We start from the raw sequence: 22,815 nt of genomic DNA, 5'->3' as shown, positions 1-22,815 counted from the left end.
ACACAGTATATCAACAGCCATTTGCTTAGATGTCCACTCCACCAATTCCAAAATGCAACTTGCACCATATGAGAATAAACAACAGGGATAAAACTAAGGTTCATTCAAGGTGAAGAAAGCTATGCGTAACATTTCATCCTTGGTAACAGTCAAGAGCCAAACAGAACAGGTAACATTCCTATTTTGCCTAAAGCAACTCAAAACAGAAGATGAAATGGGGAGGGAGAGGAAGGAGGTATACACTGCAGTTAAGATAGCTTGTTCATAAAAGGGGCTACAACAAGTTAATGGAAGACTGCCCTTGATAGACGTCTTAACACTATATGGACTCTCGCTGGTGTGGAGGCTACTAAATACCAGCTGATGGGGGGTGGCAGTCTCCTACTGCTGTTGATCCTCAAATCTAGTTTCTGAGTATCCTGCAGGCATCTGACTGGCCACTGGAGGAAAAAAAATGCTAAACTAAAATGGACTTATGGCATGATCCCGAAGGACTTTTAATTCTCCTGTGCACGTCTAAGAACTAAAGAACATTTGGTTTCAATAAATTCATCCAACATTAATTAGCTGCACATTTCCTGCAGTAACTCCAGGATTATTTGTACCTGTAGCAAGTGTAGCATCTGCATGTAATGCTCACAGCACTGAACAGTGGCTGTATTAGCTTGTGTTTCTTTTAGAACGTCATTATTATCCTACCATTTAACAAGACGCAAACCTTGGGCTACTCACAATTTCATTTCCCTTTGCAAACAGGGGGTTGAACTTGTAAAATTACAGTTCTGTGTTATTTTTTACTGCAAGGAGTAACAACTCCAACTCCTGCAGTTACTCTTAACAGATACCCCTGGGTGCTTGAAACTCCTGCTGTTCCAGTAACTACTGTACCAGTATTTAAGGATGTGTTTATGACTCCAGGAGAGTTAAGTCAGTAAATGGAGGCCCTCGGTCAAATAAGGCCGCTACCCAGATGAGTGTTGTCAGTCTCTTTCCCACAGCTATCACGCCAGAGAGGAAAGATATGGGGAATGTTGGTGCAATGACTTGTTTGTAAGCTGCTTTAGGAGAGAAGCATGGCGCACACCAGAAACTTCTCTGATTGACTGTCCACAGAAACCAAGTCGTTTAGGCATAAATGGGGGAACAATCATCAATTGCATTAGGTCACATTTCATCTAGTGGTGGGGCAGTCTACTTAGGGAAAAACAGTTTCTATAAGACATTTGTAAATTCAGGATTGGTATATATGTGAGAGATACATCTTCTTAAAGGATTGACATGATTAATGGATCTTATCAGCAAGAAATAAAAACTGGCTTTGCAAGTTAGTTCACTCCAAACTGGTCAAGCTGGGATGCAGCAGTTCATGGCATTGCTAAGTGCAGAAAGAAGTCACAACCTGTAGCCACCTCTTCACAGTTTCTGCCACAAAGAAAGCCTAATTAGCTGTCCAAGATTATGTAAGAAGCACTGGAACTGAAGTTGGCACACTCCCTAAAAGTATTTATGTGCTAGCAAAACAAGCTCTGGAATAAGGAAGCAAATTCTTTACTAACTACCTGAACGTTCTCTGCTACACAATTAAAATGGTCATTTTCTCATAAAAATGCTATCAAAATACTGAGGAAGTAGGATGCTAGACTAAAATAGACCTACGGCCTGATCCAGGAGATTTTTTGTGGGTTTTAATTCTGTTATGAATACCTGTCAAAGAAGATTGGTGGTTTCAATAAATACACCAAATTTTTCAAGTAGCACAAAAGAAGGAAATTAGGGGGCAATCCTAAATGTGGGAAGCCAGCATAAGTTACAATGGGTTAAATAATGCTAGCGTAAAGTATGCCAGAGCCAAACTCCATTCAGGAGTTTGGCCTAAGTCCGGAAGAGGAAAAACAAGTCTTTAAAACAGAGTTGCAACACACTTTTTGCAAGCTTAACTTACACGAGATTGCCAGTTCATGTAATCAAACTGAATGGGCTTAGCATAAATTAGAGGGTGGTTTTTTTTTTAATTTAACTCAACTCAGTTAAGGAACTGCAGCTCATGCCTCCATGATCCAGCAGCCACACCTATGTCTGATCTGGGCAGTCCCAGGCAGGCAGCAAAAACACAAAATTGTCCCATACAGAGCCAGGTCCTCGGCTCATTTTGCACAGTATTTTGTACTGGCAGCATTTCACCAAGGCTTCAGGAAGATGCCTTTACAAAGCATTTCTATGAACTGGAGATGCGAGGCACTGAATCTGGAAAAGTCTTATGTGCAAATTATGTGCTCTATCACTGAGCTTCAAGCCATTTACTGAGTCCCTGGTGGCTGATGGATTGCCCCCAGCTTGGTGGTTCACAAGCTGTGGAGCCCTGCTGTAAACACATGCTGTTTAAATTCAAGGCAAATCACATGACCTTTACCAACGCTTGGCTTACCGTACTATTTCCTCAATTTGTTGACTTATTGTTATTCGTCCAACAAATCTGCAAAAGAGATTAATGTGTCAGAAAGACATATTTCTTCTATTCCAGCTCTGCGAGTTAGCAAAAACTATGCAATAGAAGGAAGAGAATGTTTATTTATTTATAAAATTTGTCTACCACCCTTCATCCGAAGAGCATAGGGCAGCTGACCAAAAAAGAAAATAAATACGAAACGAACACACAAAATACATAATAAAACAAAAGCAAAACAAACCAATAAACCCCCTCCTGTGATCTGACAAAGAAATCCTCCTGGTTTGTGAAGGATTCTAGAATGTTGCAGAGATCTGTTCCAAATGCTGAAGAAACTACACAGATCTCCAGAGTTTTTGAAAATTATGGGACAGTTGTTCTCATTCTGCAGCTGCTCAGAGTGATGCAGATGAATGTTCAAATCAATTGACCCATTAAGTCAGGCATTGTCAACCTGGTCCCTACCGCCCACTAGTGGGCGTTTCAGGATTCTAGGTGGGTGGTAGGGGGTTCTGCGGCACAAGCTGAATCCTCCTTCCATTGAGCACTGATGGGCGGTAAGAAAATTTTACCATCTAGAAAGACGCATTAGTGGGCAGTAGGTATAAAAATGTTGACTACCCCACATTAAGTACAGTGGTGCCCCGCAAGACGAATGCCTCGCAAGACGGAAAACTCGCTAGACGAAAGAGTTTTCCGTTTTGGAGGTGCTTCGCAAAACGAATTTCCTATGGGCTTGCTTCGCAAGACGACAATGTCTTGCGAGTTCCTGCTGGTTTTTTCCCCTTTCCCCCTTTTTCTAAGCCGCTAAGCCGCCTATCAGCTGATCCAATCAGCAGATAAGCCGCTAAAAGCCGCTAATAGCGCTAATCTGCTAATCCGTCAATGGGCTTGCTTCGCAAGACGAAAAAACCACTAGACGAAGAGAATCACAGAACTGATTCTTTTCGTCTTGCGAGGCACCACTGTAATCTGGTCCTTGCCAGGCCTTGCAACCAGGTTTATCATTTAAAAAGTGGATGTTTAAGTCAGGAATGTTATGTATGCACTGTCACTGCAAGATTCTCTACTTGTACTTACAGATTTAAGTAGCTCATGCATTCACATAAAGATGAGAATTTCTAGAAGAGTTTCCTGCAAAATCATCTAATCCTTAGAACACTATAAACATTGCTTTCCAAATCCTCTTTGGGGGGGGGAATATATTATAAAAAATGACACCTGTATAGATCTGCTTCTGGTTGCTGACATTCTATAACAGCTACAAGTTTGTCCAGATTGGCAACTGACTGCAATACTGCTGTTTCGGGGACCGCGACATGCGTCTGAAATAAAAAGAAATAACCACTCAGGTTCCATTAGACAACAATGAGCAGCACATTGTGCAAATGCTATAAAGACATAGGCTTGCAACTTACACACACATATATATACACACATTAAACAGAGCTGTCTGGTTAAGATACCAACTAAGCCTCCAAACCGCATATTAAATTTTCCAGTACATCATCAGCTCCCAAAGCAACACTGAGTGAACATAAACACCGATTTGTCAAGTGCTAACTTGCCAAAATGTGCATATTACCTTTTGAAAAATCAGTCAGCTGTACTGTGCTGCATCTGTTCAGAAATCCAAAGTGTTTAGATTTCTCATCATTTAGCAGAGCAATGCAGATGACAGGCTTATCAGGTGATTTACATGCACACCACTTGATAAAACTGTTGCAGGCTTTTGACTGATGAGCAAACACGGAATATCAATCTTGGGTGGGGCAGCCATCCCCTCAAGTTACTGACCCCTATGTGTACAGAATGCACACATCATCACATGCACATAAGCCTTGCATCTCTGGTACGCCAGTAGTACACACACAGTTTTGTTCATAGCACAGCACATGCTTTTCTTACAGATTCTTCCATCTATAGAGAGTTATAAAATTATTTTCAAGGGCAGACGGTAGTAACTATTTCAGAATCAGAATACCGTAAACGCATACATCAATTGCAGTTCTGTCACATGCTATTTTAACTGTGTACAGGTATAACTGAAATTAGGTTCATTTTTCTCCAGGTCATGTCACTACTGATGCAGACCTTGTTTAAACAACATGCTTTGAGATTCTGATATTCTGAGGTGCACCAAGGGGAATTCAACATTCTCCTTTTCTGTAAGAGGGATTTGGAATATATCAATCTTAGTTATCAGGAAACAAAACCTAATTGTGTTTCTAACTTAAGGTATACAAAAGGTGATGAAAACAGACCTTAAGATTGGTTTCTCCATCCAAGCTTGCAGTAGTAACGTAGCAAGAGCCATCTGCTCTGTCAGATGATAGAAGTACGAGATCAACAGGGAAAGTTTCATCTTTGGCTACTCTGACAATATCTCCCACCTGAGAAGACAGGCAAAAAAATCTGTTCAAATACAACTTCACAAAAATATTTTTGTAACTTTCATTAACACACGCTATGTAAAGCAATGGCCCTTTAAATTGCCTTTTTAATTTGCATGTATATACACACAAAAACACACACACATATATAAACATACACGCACACTTTTGAAATGTTCAAAATCATTTTGCACCACTCACACACATACCCGAATGTTCTTTGATCTTGTTTTTACAAGGCCACCACTGCGAACAACATACACTGGAGCTCCATTCACTTCATTGTCTGCTTTATGGCGTAACCAATCTTCATAGCCCTGGAAAAGATGCAAAGAAGCATTTTGGGGGGGAGGGGAAAGCCAACAATACACATAACTGCCTAAGAAAAAGCACCTATGCAACCGATTTGCTGAAAACTACAGGCAGCTTCCAATTTATGCACATTCTATTTGCTCGCAACCGTGCACACGAGCAGTGCTGGGGAACTGGAAATGGGGAGCATCCTAGAGAGTCTGCCTGGCTCACAAACAGACCCTCCCCGAAGAGGAAGTCCTCTCTGGGCTCCAGGCAGGTTGTTCTCACAAGCTGGAGAGGCAGCAGGGTTTTATTGAGCTGCTCAGCCTAAGAGCTGACATTTGGGGTAGCGCAGCAACAGCTGTGGCTTCCCTGTGTGTCAGCTGAGAAGTCCCGCTGCCCCTCCAAGCTCACGTGGAGGCTGTCACCAGAGCCCGAAGAGGAGCTCCTCTTCAGACTCTGGGGAGTGAGCCTGAGGCTTGTTGAGGTTGCTCAGCTGAAAGTTTATTTCCTGCATGTCAGCTAGGCTGGTTGACAAAGCTCTGCTGTCCCTCTGGCTCACGTGAGATGAACTGTGGCGCTTGTTTGTGCAATATGGAGGGGCAGCAGTGCTTGGTTGACCAGTCCAGCTAACGCACGGCGAAGGTTCCTGCACATCAAGCTGAGCGAGCTGGGGTGGGGAAGCGGGGCTTCCTCAGCTGACACGCAGGGAAGCTGCTGCTGCTGCTATTGCACTACCCTGCACATCAGCTGTAAGGCAAGGAAGCTGAGCAGTTCAACAAAGCCCCACTGCCCCTCCTTGAAGACTCTTCCGGGGGTGCTCCCCATTTTACACAACTTTATGCACAAAGGAGTCCAGACTGTAACCCCCAAATAAATGGGGAGTCACCTGTATAACATTATCAAGTCAAGAACAAGGATCAGCAACTGGCAGCCCAGTTGGCTCTAGGTAGGGTGTTGCTTCCACTTTAAATTGTGTTCCATGACCAGAAACGTAACTTTTTAGATGGCTTTGTGATAGTTGGGCTGAGAAAAAAATGCCTTAGGATAGAAAAAGAAGGGAAAAATAAGCAGTATTTTGTATTGTTGATATGCAACTCAAATTCACTAGGCAAGAGGTGACACAGATAGCCTCAGAAACTTATTAGAATTTCCATCACAGCACCTGCCTGCAGACATGCTATGACACATGTCCTCTACAAATGGGACAGGTCACGTCCACTAATGGGATAATCTGCTAGGTGTTGCAGTTCAGCTCATGTGGAATCTCCCACTACATTGTCAAATACAGTTAATGCCGCCTTCAAGACACACTCAAGTGATTTTGCCTTATTTATGGCCAGCATGTGTATTACAGAAATGTTCCCAAAGAAGACAGAGCTGGTGTGAGAAATTCTGTAGGCATGCCTGGAGAAGGGTCATGAGAGTCTAGAGGAAGCCACAGATGTCTGGTCTTCCCTTAGTTACCACTAACTTGACTGAATGCAAGGCAGTGACAGGCTGTGACAAGGCAATTACAATAGGCCTGGAGACTGGGAAGAACAAAAACAAAAACAAAATGTGTACAGCTTTCAAATACAGCATAGCCTCTCTCAGTACATAAGCTATTGTTATGCAAGAACTTACTCCTCTGGGTAAGTGTGAGGCTGCTGGAAATAAGAATTTATGATGCACACTGACATACAAAGTCCTCGCACAAAAACTGGGGGTGAGTCTGTCACTGCCCACTTAGGGGTGTTGATATGAGTCACTGACTGCATGGCAGCGAGACAAAAATAACCCTAGGCTGACCTGCTTGATTGGCAACATAAAACATATTTACTTGTTTTCAGCTAGAAGCTAGAGTCTAGTAGAATGCTGCTCAAATTTCATGAAGGTCCAAACAGATTCAACAGCAGCAGACATGCCCAGACCTTGGCTGGCTGAGCTCCATTACATACAAAGCTTCTCCCATTCTATCTCAGATGAACTGACAAATCCATAGAACATGTACGACAAACTCATATCTAGACTCTGCTCCACAACTGTCCATTTCTGCCCAAGATTCTCCACTCACTGGTGCATAGAAATGATGAATTTGACATGTTTCAGGTCAGAATTGCAGGTCACATAAGCCATTCTTGTAGCAGGTTTATCCTCTGCAACATACAGGATTGCATAGGGTGGCATCATGACATCATGTTAAGCACTGCTTTGCAGTGTGATGATGCCACAACACAAGGGAAGCAGCCCTACACATTCTGGAAGACAGGGAAGTAACCTGAACACAGGGATGTTCTGTTCTGTATTACACAAAGCATGTCCATCTGCCCTAAGCGAGTACCTTCTAAAGCACCTGTGTTTCCTTACCTGCTTTATGGCAGTCACAGTTATTACAAAAAACAATGGCAATCCACTGGTTATTGGACTTGTAGGTGTATCTATCATAAGCTGGAGAGGAAAACAAAGATGAAGACAGCATCAGCACATGCCACAATAGTACACTGAACGCAGGGCTCTACAAGTCTTAGCTGGGCTTGGTAGCTAGCCAATGTTTGTGACTGGCACTGACTCTGCCCCATCCCCAACTCTTCTCCTCTACCACATGAACTTTTGGGAATGGTATGCTGGTTCCAAGTGGCTGCAAAGCCTGGTTGAACGTTAGGCATGTACCAATCAAAATGCAGGGCTCATCCCCAATGCCATGTTGGGCTTTAGAAGCATTTAGGACAACAGCAAGTGAGAATGAAGAAAACGTGGTGTCCATCAGTCTAGGGTGAGCACAAGGAGTGGACACAGGTCTGAAAAGTGGCTTCCTAGATTTCCACTCTCAGCACAGAGAGGACTGCTCACAGAGCTGCTGGGAGAAGGGCACATGTGAAACAAGATTTCAGCATGACAGAGAGACTGAAGTTGCACAATGCCTAGCAATGTACCTTAATCCTAACTAACAGGTTCCCTTTGCTCTTATTGCAAAATAGGCAATCACAACCTGCCCTATTAACACTGTTGTGCTAACTGCAGCAGAAAATATCAACAAGCTCTGCTTTTATTGTTTTCATGTTGCTGGAAAGAAAACGCCATCTTGCAGGATATGATGCATGTCTTCAAGAAAATAAATGAATGGAACAGCAATTATTCAGAAACTAACATTAATCCAAGAGACTTCCTACCTCTAAGGAGGATTTAACACATCTCTAGGAAGCTAGAATAAGAGATTTTGTGCAAACAATCACGAAGGAATTTCAAGGATTAGCATCCTATATGCCAATCTTTATTGAAAAACAGTTTAGGGCAACGTAGTGACAATCTGTCATCCACTTTGAACACTGAAGTTTCACTTAAAGGAGCCAATATGGGGGGGGGGGTTAGTAGTCCAAATTGCTTTGTTTGTAGAGAACTAGTTTTAAGGCTTGCCTACTTATTAGGTATCAGTTTGCAGCTAAGTACCACTTGGTATTTGTTTTGACAACAAGCTTAGTCACACTTTCATGCAGCGGCATGGGAGGTGCTGCCTTGTGGTCAATCTAAACCATCTGGAAGACTGTGTGGTGCATGCAGCAGATAATGTTAGCAAGTGAGTGAAGTAACCACACAGTGACACCAGTTAAGTTCTTTCCCACCCACTCACTGAGGCAAATGGCACCGACCAATTCAAGCATGCACCTAAGTAGTATGGCACTGAACAAGAGGCGAGCATAGCCCTGTGTAGGAGAGAATACAGTGAACACAGAAACAGGGCTCACACAGCACAGATTTGACTAATGGCTTGTAGCTTTTTACAATCCCAGGTGCTAATGCTAACCACCATAAGTGCAGCACCACAAACATGCGGGAAAGGATATCTTTGAAACTGTTGGCTAGCAATGCATTTATCAGGACATGTTGTTTCCAACTCTACACCAAGAGTCCTAGATTCTGCACTCATTAGTTACAAATTCATTTACATCCATTTTGCATGCTCCAAAGGCACCTTTTCCAGCATCCTTTATGTTCCGTAAGGACTTGTATTTTTTAAATTTGTAAGTAGCATTTGACATCAAAAGGCATCTAAGGCATCTCTAATGAAAACAAAGGCTATACCAACAGCCAGGTTGAAAGAGCCTGGGCTGCAGATTCCAGTGTGCGTGATAAGCCATGAAACCTGTATGCTATCTACAGAGCTCTAAAGCTCTACAAAGAGTGAAATGTCTCCAGTTCTCATAAACTGCAGCCGGTATGTCCAGTAATCAGGGATGGGAGCTGTAGTCCTGCAACATCTGGAAAGCCACACAGTCTGCCTTTTCCAACTTTAGCATCATGCATGAATGTGGCCTATGGGACTTCCCTTTTGCAACCATGAAGTCAGTCAGCACTCTACTGGAATGAGGTACAATCGTTTGAAGAGCATTTAGGTCGGTCTTTTGTTTCCTGGGTTTGTTTTGTTTGTTAACTGTATGCTAGATGGCTTCTTGCTTTGTTTTGTGTTTTCATTGTAAATCCAGTCTGAACTCCTTTGTGGAAGAGGTATAAAAAAATGAAATATGCTAGTTCAAGCCAATTTCATTGGGGGCGGGGTGAGGAGAGTGTGTGTGTGTGTGTGTGTGTGTGTGTGTGTATGCATGCACTGAAATCCGTTAATATTATCCCAGTACTGATTCTAACCTTATTTGCAAACAGAACAAGTGTTGCAAATTAAATTGCGTTTTTCAATTTGTTTCCCTGACAGAAATTGAAAGCATTCAAGTACCAACTAGGAAATACACCGGTACGGAAAAGTGAGACAAATGAGCCAAAGTAGTTCATATTGACAATACAGTTCAATAGAACTCGCTGCTCAAACATTAACATTTGTGTGTTTTCTTATGAACCAGCTTTTCCTGGATGTCAGGATTCCTTTCTTTCTCAGATCTATTTTTAGAGGGGCAGAGGCTTCAACAGAACTTGTGAAATAAGTTATAAAAAGTGTAAAGGAAAGCCTGTTCCCGATGACTCACAACTAGATGACATCACTATATGCCAACCTGCACAGACAGGATGAATGCCTACCCAGAAGAGAGAAAAGAACCTTTAAACACGTTTATTGAGAACCTGAGGTTTCATGGTTTCCCGCCCTCTTTGCCCTCACTTTTTAAAAAATTATTAAATGGCTACAAATGGATTTTTAATGTACTATTTTTATGCAGAAATCCCAGCGAGTATTCTGAAATCACCCAGTATAGAACTGGCCAATGATACAAAATGAAACAAACAAATGAAACCAAACCAAGCCCAGGGGTGTGCATGTGCACAAGATGGAAGCAAAGGTTGTGTCAACACTTGTGTCCTGTTGTTAGGGGCCAGTTACTGCTACCACACAGCTCATGCTGCACTGAATCCAACAGGCTGGTCCTAGTTGTTCCTGGTTGTGACACATCAAGGGGACATGTTTAGTGCCAGGCTGAAGCTGAAGAGCCCATGCCATGAGGAAGTACTTTTGTTAAGACCCTCCTAACACAGCTGGGGCAAGGAAGCAGTTCTAATACCTTTAGAAAGGGTTGCCTTGTCATGGACTGCAATGACAATATCATGACCCAATATTACAACTGGAGGAAAGGTGCATTAGACCAAAGGTAGAAGGGGTGGGTTGAGGTTTACACTGCACATTTATTATCTATCACTGAGAGACATCAAGGTTGTGAAGGAACACTTCAGTAATGCTCTCTTAGGAAATTATGCTCTCTCATATACATTTCTAGAAGGGTGCTTTATGACTTTGCAGTCTAAAGTGCGCTTTGAAATTACTTAGCAGTTTTGGACAATATTCAAACTTTAGGTTGCCTGATAGGTGTTGCACCTGTTATTGCAAAGCAATTTAGAGGCATTTTAATACTCTGCTACAGCACTGCAGCAAAACAGCCAATATAACTCCAAGCACAGGCAGCCCAAAGGCCAGCTCAACCGAGTAAGAGGGCTGATCAGGTCGCCAGGGAGAAATCTACCCTGCCATCTGACTGGTTATTAAATAAATAGCAGAGGAGAAAGAGATGATTTAACTCTCAAGCTCTCCTTCATATGTTATAGAGGATGCTCCTTATTGACAGGGGTTTGAGAAACTACTTATCAGATTACCAAAACAAGGAAAAAGGATGTCCTTTCTTATTTTGACAGTGATGGAATACATGCCACCATGCATTTATGCTCCAAAGCTAATGCCTGAGTATTCTAACTTTCCTGAATTCTTTTCTATTCATGGTAGGTGGGTAGTGAGAATATGCAAAGTGTATCACATCAAGCAAGTTACCTGGTCATTTTCTGGCTTAGCGAGAAATGAATATAGATTACCTCTCCCACTCCACCTCAGAGCAAATCCATTATTACTGACTATCTCACTCTTACCAGCAACATTTGACTATAAATTTCTTTCAAGGTTTTAACTCTTCCTTCTAAATTATTCAGGTAGGTAGCCATGTTAGTCCTACGAAGTTGGTCTCTAAGGTGCTACTGGACAATTTTTTAATTCTAAATTATTGTATTAAAAATCAAATTCACTGGAAACCAACCCCCCATATTTGCAAAATGTCAAGGCTTAATTCTATGCATTAAGAGTTTCTAAACCAAACCCTCATACACTAGCATCCTTATATTCAACAATCAACAACCATAACAATCAATTCCCGTATGTGAGAGTCCACATCTGTTATATATCCTAAAGCAATGCTAGATTACCCAATCACTTAGAAGCCTATAAATTACTTAAAGCTTATTTTGGTATTAAGCGGAATATAAATTACTTACCTGAACCAAAAATATAATAAGAAAATAAAAGTTGGCTACCCTTCTGAACTGCTCAAATAAATTTTTGGGAACAAAATTCCATACAGTATACTGTAAGAGAAAGAAATATCAACAGTTACAAGCAGAGTCACAAGCCACACTGCAGAAGATAAAACAATTTTCAGCTTTAAATATTAGGGAGTTTCCCCAAGAAATTTATTAAGTGGATCTAAAATAAGATAACCCTCTTCCTAAAATCTCATGTCAAATTTTTTTTTACCATTAGTTTAACACCACACCAAGGAAAAGACTTGAGAGATAGCAATTAGTGACTGAAAAACTTATTTTCCAAGTTCAGCTTTTGACCACCTAAAATCTGGCAGAGGGATGGCAACCTCCAGCCCAGAGACCTAATTTGGCCTGGTTTGGATTCTACTTTGGACCATAAAATCATTTCCCCCAAATCACAGTCACCTTCCCCACACTTGACATCACATGTGGTGCGTCTTATACATGGAAAAATACGGTAGATTATATTATACCTAATAAAGGAGTGTGCATGCACACGAAAGCTCATACCAAGAACTAACTTAGTTGGTCTTTAAGGTGCTACTGGAAGGAATTTTTTTATAAAGGATTTACATGTTTCTGAACTTACACCAATGCATTATAAATGTACTTTCCCCCCACAAAATGGCCATAAAATTGTTTGACCTCTCTGACTTTGAATACATTAGTCACTTTGATTGTTTATACGTTTTACGAAGTCAAACTGGACTGGATAAAATGTCTTTCTTTTGTTACAATCCTCTATAGAATTGAACTTTTGGGGTTAGCTTTTCAGACATGGCCAGCAACCAGACTTTATCATACCATGTTTACATCGTGGCTTTTCCCTATTATTTCCAAATGCATGTGATGGGCAGTCTTGCTGTAACCTGTAAATAACCAGTTAATCCCCTCCCCCCTTACAAAACACATATACACAATATAATACACAGAGTGGGAACTGGAGATACTACATCTCCAGTACCTCTGAGAAAATGATGGTGAGGTGGAAGGCAATTTAATAGGCATGAAGTTCCAACAGAAAATGTTTTTATGCATTGCTTGCTTTCCTTACATTGACACAGAATGCACTGACTTCTTACTCCATAATTTTGTCCATGCAGCGTTGCCTATTGCAACTATTGCCTATTTTCGTATTGCAAAGCATAAAGTCCCATTCCCAACATTCTTTCAGCCTTTGCAGCGTTCTCATTTCTAAAAAGTTATCTAAAAGAATAAACTGACAGTGAGTTTTAGAAATCTGCCCTGTAGAATCTACGGTTGCCGCCAGCACCATTCATTTAAATTCCACTCAGATTTCTCACCAGCCAAGTTTCACCAAAATATTGTGCTAATAGCCATTCACACTCTGCTATTCTTTTTCAGCATCCACTGTCATGACATCTGGCCAGCACTTGGGGGAGTTTAACTTCTTATTCTTTTATGGACACAGACACGGTCCCTAACAAATTCTCTTTTAAGCAGTGAGCAGAAAATCAGTGTACTGACCAAGAATAGGCAGTTTGGGGAATATACTGTACTTTGGTTTAATGGATTAATTGGAAAGGTCAATCATACATTAAGTATTAATTTTAAAGAAGCCCCGATCTCTATGCGGGATTGCTTTGTAAACATTTCCTACTTAATCATCCTCACACCCTAGATGTGCTGGTGTATGTCAAACCATTCCCCAAAACTCAGAATTAGGACCAACCCAATGATTTTCTTGTACATGATACAAATGGAGACGTCAACGCATATTCAGCAGGTGGATGAATGGTTTTGCATTATTTGATAATGCTGTAACAGCAGTTTTAGACTTTATAGGAAAACAAGGCATTCAGAAGTTAAGTGTGCTACAATCAATGTGAAAATACACTAATATGTAGGTACATATTATTGCTGGTATGAAATCTGAGCTTTTGGACATATGTTTTTGCTGCTGGTTGGTTATTTTTTGTATTCTGACATGACCTGAATAGACAAAGTCAAAACCTACCTTTATCCAGCATGCGGGACAAAGCAAAAATTCAGGTAGGTAAAGGTTTCCCTTACCTTAGAGGAGATTATTCTGTTTTCTGCAAACTTCTGAGGAACATAATGACCATGCTGAGGAAAACGATTGGCTATATAAATAGTTCGGTTATCACTCTGATGTGGTGGGTCAAAACCCTGAAAGAAGAAAAGTGATTCCACTTATATCCACAAATAATTTCTACAGCATTTACAATACTTGATATCAAGTAAGCCTGGCTTTTATCCTCAGACGATAGTGGGTGGTACTCAGCCAAGTTTTACTCAGAGTAGATCCATTGAAATTAATGATCCTAACTATGTTACGGCACTATCTTCAATAGAACTACTCCAATACCACCAAATGACTCCTTGCCCAAGAACAACCAGTTGACCTCAGTGATAAGCATGTATTGGAACTAGCATTCAACATCTAACCCAAAGATTATGTTTACTGCTATAGAAATCCCCAACAGTTTAAACAATTAATTTCCACAATTAAAAAACCTCTGCTGAATTCAACATATGGTAGAAAGAAGGAACATCTGCTATTCATTCCTGGAGTGCTCTTTAATATAATTTAAATACATTGATTAATGGTATTATTTTAACCTTTGTAGTGTTTCCCAAGAGTTTTGGACAAGTGCCATGAAAACAAGTATGAATTTAGGCAAGTGTCAAAAAGTATACAAGTGTCAGAAGAAATTAGCACCTGCAGGTAGTGCAAGTTAAGGGAAAATTACTGGTTTTCTGCCAGAGCATATAAAAAGAAGGAACTGGGGTGATGGTGCAGAATGAATACATCAAAGCGAAGTGGAAACAGATACCAAAAGGCAGAAGACATTTGTACAGAAAGTAGCAAGTGAGGTGGCAAAGGTTTGATACAGAGCAAAACCCACAAGAGTTAGTCACCGAATAGGAGACCCACACATCCGTTGCCCAAATTTCACACTCTGAGAAGTGGGGGAGGGAAGGAGGGAGGGAGAAGAGCACCCACCCCACCCTTTGCCTCTCCCAGCCATTGTTCATGAACGCAAAACTAAGCACATATCTCCTCACCCTACAGAGTGGAAGGAAATACAGGCACTTGGCCATGCAGCAGAACTAGCTACTGACCAGGGATGTGAAGACTACCTCCTCCTCTTCCCCAAGTCCTCTGACTTGTACAGAGAAACCTGTGGGACTGGCATATCACTTTGCTGGAACACACTCTCAAGTGGCAAGAGTCAGAGAATTTAGGGCAGGCACAGGCAAACTCGGCCCTCTAGATGTTTTGGGACTACAACTCCAGCTTCGGATGGCTTTCCTGAAGACTTGGGGTGGGAGGAGGGTTTTCCTTCCCACCGCCAACATTCAGAATGCTGTTCTGAATGTTGGCGGTGCGGAGGAAAAACCCTCCTCCCACGCTGCGCGCCTTCCCCTCTGTTCCCGTACCTGTCCTGAAGGCTTGCGGTGGGGAGAAAAGCCCTTCTCCGCACCGCCAGCCTGGCAAGCGGTTTCCCTAGGAACGCATTAATTGATTTTCAATGCATTCCTATGGGAAACCGTGCTTCGCAAGACGAAAAACTTGCAAGAAGAAAAAACTTGCGGAACCAATTAATTTCGTCTTGCGAGGCACCACTGTATATAGTGAGAAGGTGGGGAGGGGTATTACTCAGAAGGGTGGTGGGAATGGGTGATTGGCAGATAGCTGAGATGAGCCTGTTGACGACTCTTAACGACTGCAATAGGTCTTACAGGAAAAGGCAAGGGGTGAGAAGGTGAAAAATAGCTAGTCATGTATAATGAGATAAGAATCCAATGTCTCTGTTGAGACCAGGTCTCTCCATGGTTTTAAGTTTGGTAATGAGTTGCAATTCAGCAGCTTCTCTTTCCAGTCTATTTCTGAAACTCCTTTGTAGTAAAACAGCTACTTTGAGATCTTGTATAGAATGTCCTGGGAGATTGAAGTGTTCTCCTACTGGTTTCTCTGTTTTGTGATTCTTGATGTCTGATTTATGTCCGTTTATTCTTTGGCGTAAGGTTTGGCCTGTATATATATAGAACTTCTGCACAAATTTGGGTTCAGTACTTCCAGGCTAGGGGATTCTCCTCAAATTAGCTTAAAGGGGTAGGACTTCCTTTCACTGATGGGCATTTCAGACTGGAAAGCAAACACACCAGCGATCCATCATTTCAAGAGGTATTATACCAAAGGCTATACCCCTTTCTAAAAAATCTACAGAAGTAGAGACAGAAAACATTTAGAACTCACTTGTAAATACAGGTTTAACTGTGGGCCAACATCACTAAGTCTGAAGCATCTGGCCATTAAACAAAATTTCCTCTAATGGTTCATCCCATTCCCTAGTAAGCATTATAAAGCCAAAATAGAGCAAGAAAACTCATCAATACAGAGAACAGAAAAAAAACACTACTTGCAATCAAAATGACGTATAAAGGACAAGAAGTAGAGTAACATGTGCAACTGAAGGTCAATAGAGAATTAAAACCATCTGACCTGAAAGATAAATGTGTGTGGTGCCAAACTATGGTCTGGGCCCAAAAAGTGATTTTGTGCCATGACCAAGGAATTGACTGTGACCAGTGGCTTTCTTTTTAACAAAATTCTGAGATTTTTATATATTAAAAGCAGTTTAAAGCCTTTATAAACAATAAACTCTCTTTTAAAACTCCCCTGGGCTTCAAAGATGTTTGTTATGGGGCAAAATGAACTGAAGATCCCTTGGGGCTATGGTTTTATGAGCCAGATTTGGGAATTAGAAGATTTTATACCTTTTCTGAGTATCCTATACAACTCAGCAGTTATTAAACAAATTGTAGTTGCAACACTGGCAAGTTATTAGGCAGGACGGACCTGAAAAAAGTTGGAAACTATCTTTTCAGTCAAAATTACTTAAGATGCAAAATTCTTTGCCAATGTTCCACACAGCACTGGCAAAATACCATGTTATTATCTTAACTGGAAGGGGTAAGTCCATTACTAGCTGTTTTATTATTTAAGAATGAGTCAGTGGCAATGAGTTTGAGATTTTTTAAAAAATTGCTGGTGCACAAGAATTTTGCAAAGTTATTTTCCTGCTATATTTTCCTCTCCAAATGCACTAATTCAACGGCTGGTATTTGGTCCTGTGTAGATAAAATGTTTGTTGTCAAATTTTTCAACTGAAGGCCATGGCCAACTGCTCCTAGTTAGAAAAGACTTGGAACTGGACTTTCCTGATGTGGGAAATTGCTACGAAGAGCCTTCAACTGTTCAGTTTCGATCAGCCTTCTCCAGAGCATTTGGAGAGCACGATTTCCATCTTTCCTACCTACACATTGGCCATGTGACTGAGGCTGATGGTTGCTGCAGACCGAAATAGTAGAGAACACCAAGTACATGAAGGCCAGTTTAGACAGGTTCTTACACTCAGAAGCAATTATTGTCCACCGAACTGTTCATTATTAAGGTAATTTCTCCCTTATCTTACATCAACTCACACATGCTGTGACCTAGTAGACCAGGCATAGGCAGACTCGGCCCTCCAGATGTTTTGGGACTACAACTCCCATTATCCCTAGCTAACAGGACCAGTGGTCATGAATGATGGGAACTGTGGTCCCAAAACATCTGGAGGGCCGAGTTTGCCTATGCTTGTAGTAGACGAAACTAGAACACATGATCAGCTAAGAGGAAGTAAGACAACCTCAAAGGTAAATCAAGTTATGAAGAAGCAATGTAAGTTGTCTCTGAAGAGGTTTGTTCAAGATCACGGAATGCCATTTTCTTCTCTCAGCTGCTGTATCTTCCAAAAACAAAAGCAAAACACCCCCTCTCTTTTGTTAATAAACAGTAGCAATAAATAAAAAGTATTATTAAAAGAAAACTGTGTACATCTCATTCACTAGTACAAAGACAAGAATGCTTGTCATCCATAGGTAGATCAGATTATAGCCAAGTACGCTCCCCACTGAAATCAATGTACTTAAATTATTCACCCACTGATTTTAATAGGTCTACTCTAAGTAGCTCAATTGGCTACAACTAATCGTAACCAAACCCTTTCCCTGATGTATTTTGCATGTTAATTACAAGACAAAGACTAATTGTTGGGAGCTTGTTCACATTACGAACAGACTCCATGACAAAATGTTTCATGTAAACAAGCCATGAAGTGACAAAAATGTCATCTGGCTCTTATCTAACAGAGGCATATTTTTGAACATTACTTATTAAAATTCAGCTCTCTCATATCCTCTAAGGATCTCAAGGCAGTGTAGATGCTGCTCCTCAATTTATCCTCATAGCCACCTTGTGATGTAGGTGAGGCTGAGGCACAGTTACACTCTGCTATAACAACACTGGCTCCCAAAACGTAAGTTTTTCCATTCTTTTAAGCAGGGCACTCGGTTCACTGCAGCCTGATGCTTACTCTACAGCAATGCTTCTGCATAAAAACTGCAGTGTTTAATATTTCAGTTTCCAAGCCATAAAGTAAACGAGAGCCGTTCCCAGTTTCCTAAGTTTCAGCATGAAAACGTTGCCACTATGGCACATAAATCCTCCTCAGAGCCCCTGAATTCTGTAATATAGAAAGTTGTGTAATATAGTTCTATACTAAAGTTCTATAATCTAGAAAGCTCTCGCTGAATTGCTGCATTTCAAAAATCTGACAAGGCTGTGGGTTTTAATTAGGTTTAGACTGGGATTCATGCTTCCATTCCTTTTTCAAGCATAAACGCATTTCATTTACTAAATTGTTTCTCTCAAAAATCTTTTCACAGGGAAGGAGACATTTACATAAAACAGAGCTTAGCTGCAACCGTGCCACCTGCATTCTGCCAGGCAGAGATGACCTTGTGTTTCAGGAAGTGCTTTGTCAGATCAAATCCAGCTACTGATATTTGCTGGCTCTCAAAACTTTCATGCAAGCAATTAAACGGCTCTTGTGCTTTTTTTCCTAAAAGGCATGGCTATAGAAGGAGGGTTAGAAGGAGTTGTGAGTGCTGGGCCATAAGCTACAGGGGACCATTGAAAATCAGGTCAATGAAGTAACTACTGAACGCTACAGACAAGATGCTATGCTTTTAAATGAACTTTTTTTAAAAAAGCAATTCTATTCCTCTGTCGAGTTACAGCTCGGCATCCAAAGAAAAATCAGTCTCACACCATGATAGGTTCCGAAATATGGCTGCTCCTAGGGAAATATGGCTGCTCCTAGGGCTAATGCAGCACAGCTTTTATTGTGTGAAATAGAAAGATACAAAAAATACAAGCCAAGCAATTTGTTCTAGCCAGCAGATAAAGACCTTCGTACGAGCATCAGGCCATGCCACGTTAGCCAATCATATAGGACAGCACGAGCTGTTCACGCGCTATTCATGCTCCAAGGATGCTTCTAGCTATGAGATCACCCTGTAACAATAAGAACTTTGCTCATGCTCTCATGTACAAGCAATCATTTTCCCACATGTCCCCTTTTCTTGTTTATATTATTAGAGGAAAAGAGGGACCATTAGTCCAAATCGTACACTTCATTGCCTAAGCGTCTACACTTTGCAACATAAATTCCTCTTGTAACCCCTGTGGTGGGCCGTGGTCGGTACCACCATGCAGTGCATTGGGAAATCAAAGAGGGTATGCATTGAATGCAACAACACACCATAATGAAGCCAGCAATACATGCAATTACAATCAATAATATTTTTCTTAACCATAATCCATTAGGTAACCAAGAAGACAACCACTCCCATGGATCAAAACCTTCAGGTGGATTCAAAGGATTATGGGCTATCATTTGTTCCATATGATCAATAGTAGCTGAGATATTGGTCGATTGATCAGTTATATACATGCAGCAATGAGAATGAATTAAGGCACAAATTCCACCTTTAGAAGCAAGGATCACATCTAAAGCATAATGATGTTGAAGAACTACATTTCTTATTTCTGATATTTCTTTGTTAATCATTTTTAAAGCCAAAATAGTAGAATTAAACAAGACTTCGGTCGAATTTGCCAATCTATGCAAATCACGGTAATTCATGGCTGCACCTAAAGAAGGCAGAAGGGACCTAGAGATGGCTGAACCAAACATAAAAGTCTCTACACGCAGCTTGTTGTTCATAGGTCATGTAAGTTGTGACATTATTAATTAAAACCTTTGGTCTGCCACTCATGGTTGTAACATTAAGAAAACAAGAAGATCCGTTAATGTATACATATGTCCAATTACAATATGGATAATGACCTAAAATTTTTTTGCTATTGTGATTAAAATGAAAACAATAAGGAGCCAATTCTACGAGCGATAGAAATACAGGAGGTAAACTTATGCGATTGTCCTTCATATTATTGCTAATCTTATATGAAGCATTTACTGGAATGCTAGAATACCATCACCAAAAAAGAGGTTCAAAGCTTTGAGAAGCTTTTTAAAATCATTTTTCTCAGCAGCTAAAAGGGCACTAGCCAAGCATATTCTTTTCGCTTCAAGCATATTCCACTTGCTGTAACTAAAAAGATTGCAACAAGGTCGAGAACAGAGCCCATTGTCTTCGTGGGCCGTGTTAAAAAACCATATTGCAAGTTGCTTTCTGTCCGGGAACCATGCCAAAGCACAAAAATGAAACAACTGGAACACACTGAAATCCCTTCACCCCCTCCCTTGCCAAGAGTCCACAATAGTTTCAAGACAGCCCTCTGTACATGCTCAGAGGAACACATCATAGGGCAGGACTCCTGAGGGAGGAGAAAAAAAGATCTGGGGGGTAAAATCCAAGTGATGCCAATAAAGATGAGAATGGTAAATTAGTCCAATGGCCACTTCCAAGCAACCTGTGTGATATTTCATGGCTCGATTATTGGCATGTAAAAACCACAATCCAGGAGAAGCCACACAGCCATTTCTGCAGATACAGGAGCCCATTTGCTGTAAATAAGTCTGATGTATTGCTCCTTGTACTGCTGAGTCAAAAGTCCAAGCCCAATGAAACGTGGTGACACAGATGGGATGATCGCTATTAGGAGGCAGCAAAACTGTAATGATGTTTGGTGGTTGAAGTGGCTTCCCAGGGAAAAGGGGGGCCAATGCAGTAGGGGTGAAGATGGCCTTTCAGCGTGCCAGGAAACACTGGAACAGCTGTGGAAGAGCCTCTTCCATTGCAGAGGTGATTGTGATCTTGTCCGCTGGATTCTTGTGTTCTTTAAGGGCAGAAAATAGTGGAGACAAAGTAGAGGTGGGCAGGTCCAAATAACTCTTTATCCAATTCAGCTGTCCAAGAATTTGTTGTAAATCCACCAGTCTAAAATCAGGAAACTGTAGTTGAGGCGTGACTGGAATGGCTGCAGATGCTGTCAGCTTGTGTCCCAGGCACGTAATAGGTAAGGTCCGCTGGATTTTCTCCTTAGCCACTGTCAATCCAACAGGTTGTAGCCTTTGCAGGATTTTGGGACACGGCGGAGGATAAGGCCGTGGCTAGCAGGCCGTGGCTAGCAGTGCCCACTGACTGGCAGGCTTTAAGCATATCAGCAATGGCTATATTTGATGTTGCCATTAGAGGGCGCAGTGCTTGCTTACAGTCCTCATTTCCATCATCAAACACAAGCTGGCGTACAATCAGTTCTTGTGCTGCCAGGTCCTGAACTTGCCGCTTGAAGGTATTATACAAGCGATCAACAAATTGTCCATAGGGCTTTGCAGGACCCTGTCTGATGCTTCCCCATCGGCCATCTCGCTCATTCCTGTCATCAGGGACAGAGGCCAGAGCCTCTTGGGCTGAGGCTGTGGTGGCTGCCCAATACATAGGATCAAGGGCCAACTGTTGGGCAATAGGAAGAAAATTGCCTCCTCCTGTCAGCCCATCGAGAACATCGGTTTGGGTCAGCATGACGGGGGCTGGGGGTGCAGGAGCAATCACAGGAAAGTGATTTGGAGTATCAGAATCAAAAGGCAACAACGGAGCAGTGGTACAAAGAGTCTCTTCTTGGAGAGGAATAGTAGGAGCGGTGCCAAATGCCTTGGGCGGAGGAGGTGGAAGAACGGGGGGTGCTGCAGAATTTGAAGAATGCAGGGGAGTGACAGGAGGAGCCGGAGAGAGAATGTCCGGCGGTTTAGGAGGTAGGTTTGAGGCAGGCAAAGCGGGAACCGGGGGGGCGTTTGAAGAAGCTGTTGCAGCAGCCAGAAGAATGTTTGAAGGAGTTAAGCACGACATAGCTTTGTAGACGTTACCCCAGGCATGCAAAACCTTTACATCAATCTGAGGATGATTTTGAAAGAAGTGTCCAATTTTTTTCCAATCGTCTAACCCCCAATTTCCGTCCTGGGGGAACCACGGGCAGTGAGTGTCCAGGGCTTTTATAAGGGACTTAAGGTCAGCTTTCCGAACAGCAAGGTTGTTACTGGCCAAAAGGAATTTAAGGTCTTTAAAAAAATTTTTCTGTGGTGCAGAGAGAGATTTTCCCATGATTGCAAGAGTTGCAAAAAGAGCAGGGAGCACTTACCGAGGGATCCTTAGGAGGATGAGGGAGGCGCCTTTTTGCCCTGTCCGGGCGGAGATAAGTGCTGATAAGTCCGTAACGTAGTCCAGAATCACATTCACACGGGAGCTCTCACCGGGGATCCACTACGTGGATGAACGACGCGTCTGCAGCCCTTGCGGGGCGAGGTGAGAGCTGAACGTTGTAAAACAGCATGAAGTCCGAAAGAAATCACACGGGAGCACTCACCAGGGATCCACTACGTGGATGAACGACGTGTTGGTGAGTGCTGAATAATGAAAAACAACGTGAAGTCCGAAGGCCTCACACGGGGCACCAATTGTCGAGTTACAGCTCGGCATCCAAAGAAAAATCAGTCTCACACCATGATAGGTTCCGAAATATGGCTGCTCCTAGGGAAATATGGCTGCTCCTAGGGCTAATGC

The 22,815-nt window shown here is 41.8% G+C and overlaps 1 protein-coding gene across 16 annotated transcripts in view; it reads right to left on the bottom strand.

Moving 5' to 3' along the window:
• The window catches only part of ATP11B (ATPase phospholipid transporting 11B (putative)), an 82,455-nt gene that overhangs the window by 45,109 nt on the left and 14,531 nt on the right, over positions 1 to 22,815 (bottom strand). For all 16 annotated transcript variants that reach the window (XR_014526346.1, XR_014526347.1, XR_014526348.1 and 13 more), the window contains exons 2-8: positions 13,951 to 14,067; positions 11,869 to 11,958; positions 7,483 to 7,563; positions 5,049 to 5,156; positions 4,711 to 4,839; positions 3,668 to 3,771; positions 2,426 to 2,473 (exon numbers count right to left, since the gene is read on the bottom strand). Coding sequence is in view for 10 of the 16 variants with exons in the window: in XM_083503938.1 (XP_083360064.1) it covers positions 2,426 to 2,473; positions 3,668 to 3,771; positions 4,711 to 4,839; positions 5,049 to 5,156; positions 7,483 to 7,563; positions 11,869 to 11,958; positions 13,951 to 14,067 (677 nt within the window). In the remaining 6 variants the exon portion in view is untranslated. The remainder of the gene's footprint in view (positions 1 to 2,425; positions 2,474 to 3,667; positions 3,772 to 4,710; positions 4,840 to 5,048; positions 5,157 to 7,482; positions 7,564 to 11,868; positions 11,959 to 13,950; positions 14,068 to 22,815) is intronic.

Source organism: Podarcis liolepis (assembly GCF_965112155.1).
Source record: "Podarcis liolepis genome assembly, chromosome: 5".
Classification (NCBI taxonomy): Eukaryota; Metazoa; Chordata; class Lepidosauria; order Squamata; family Lacertidae; genus Podarcis; species Podarcis liolepis.
The sequence above is the reverse complement of the archived record's forward strand: the minus strand, read 5'-3'. Positions and strand labels throughout refer to the sequence as shown.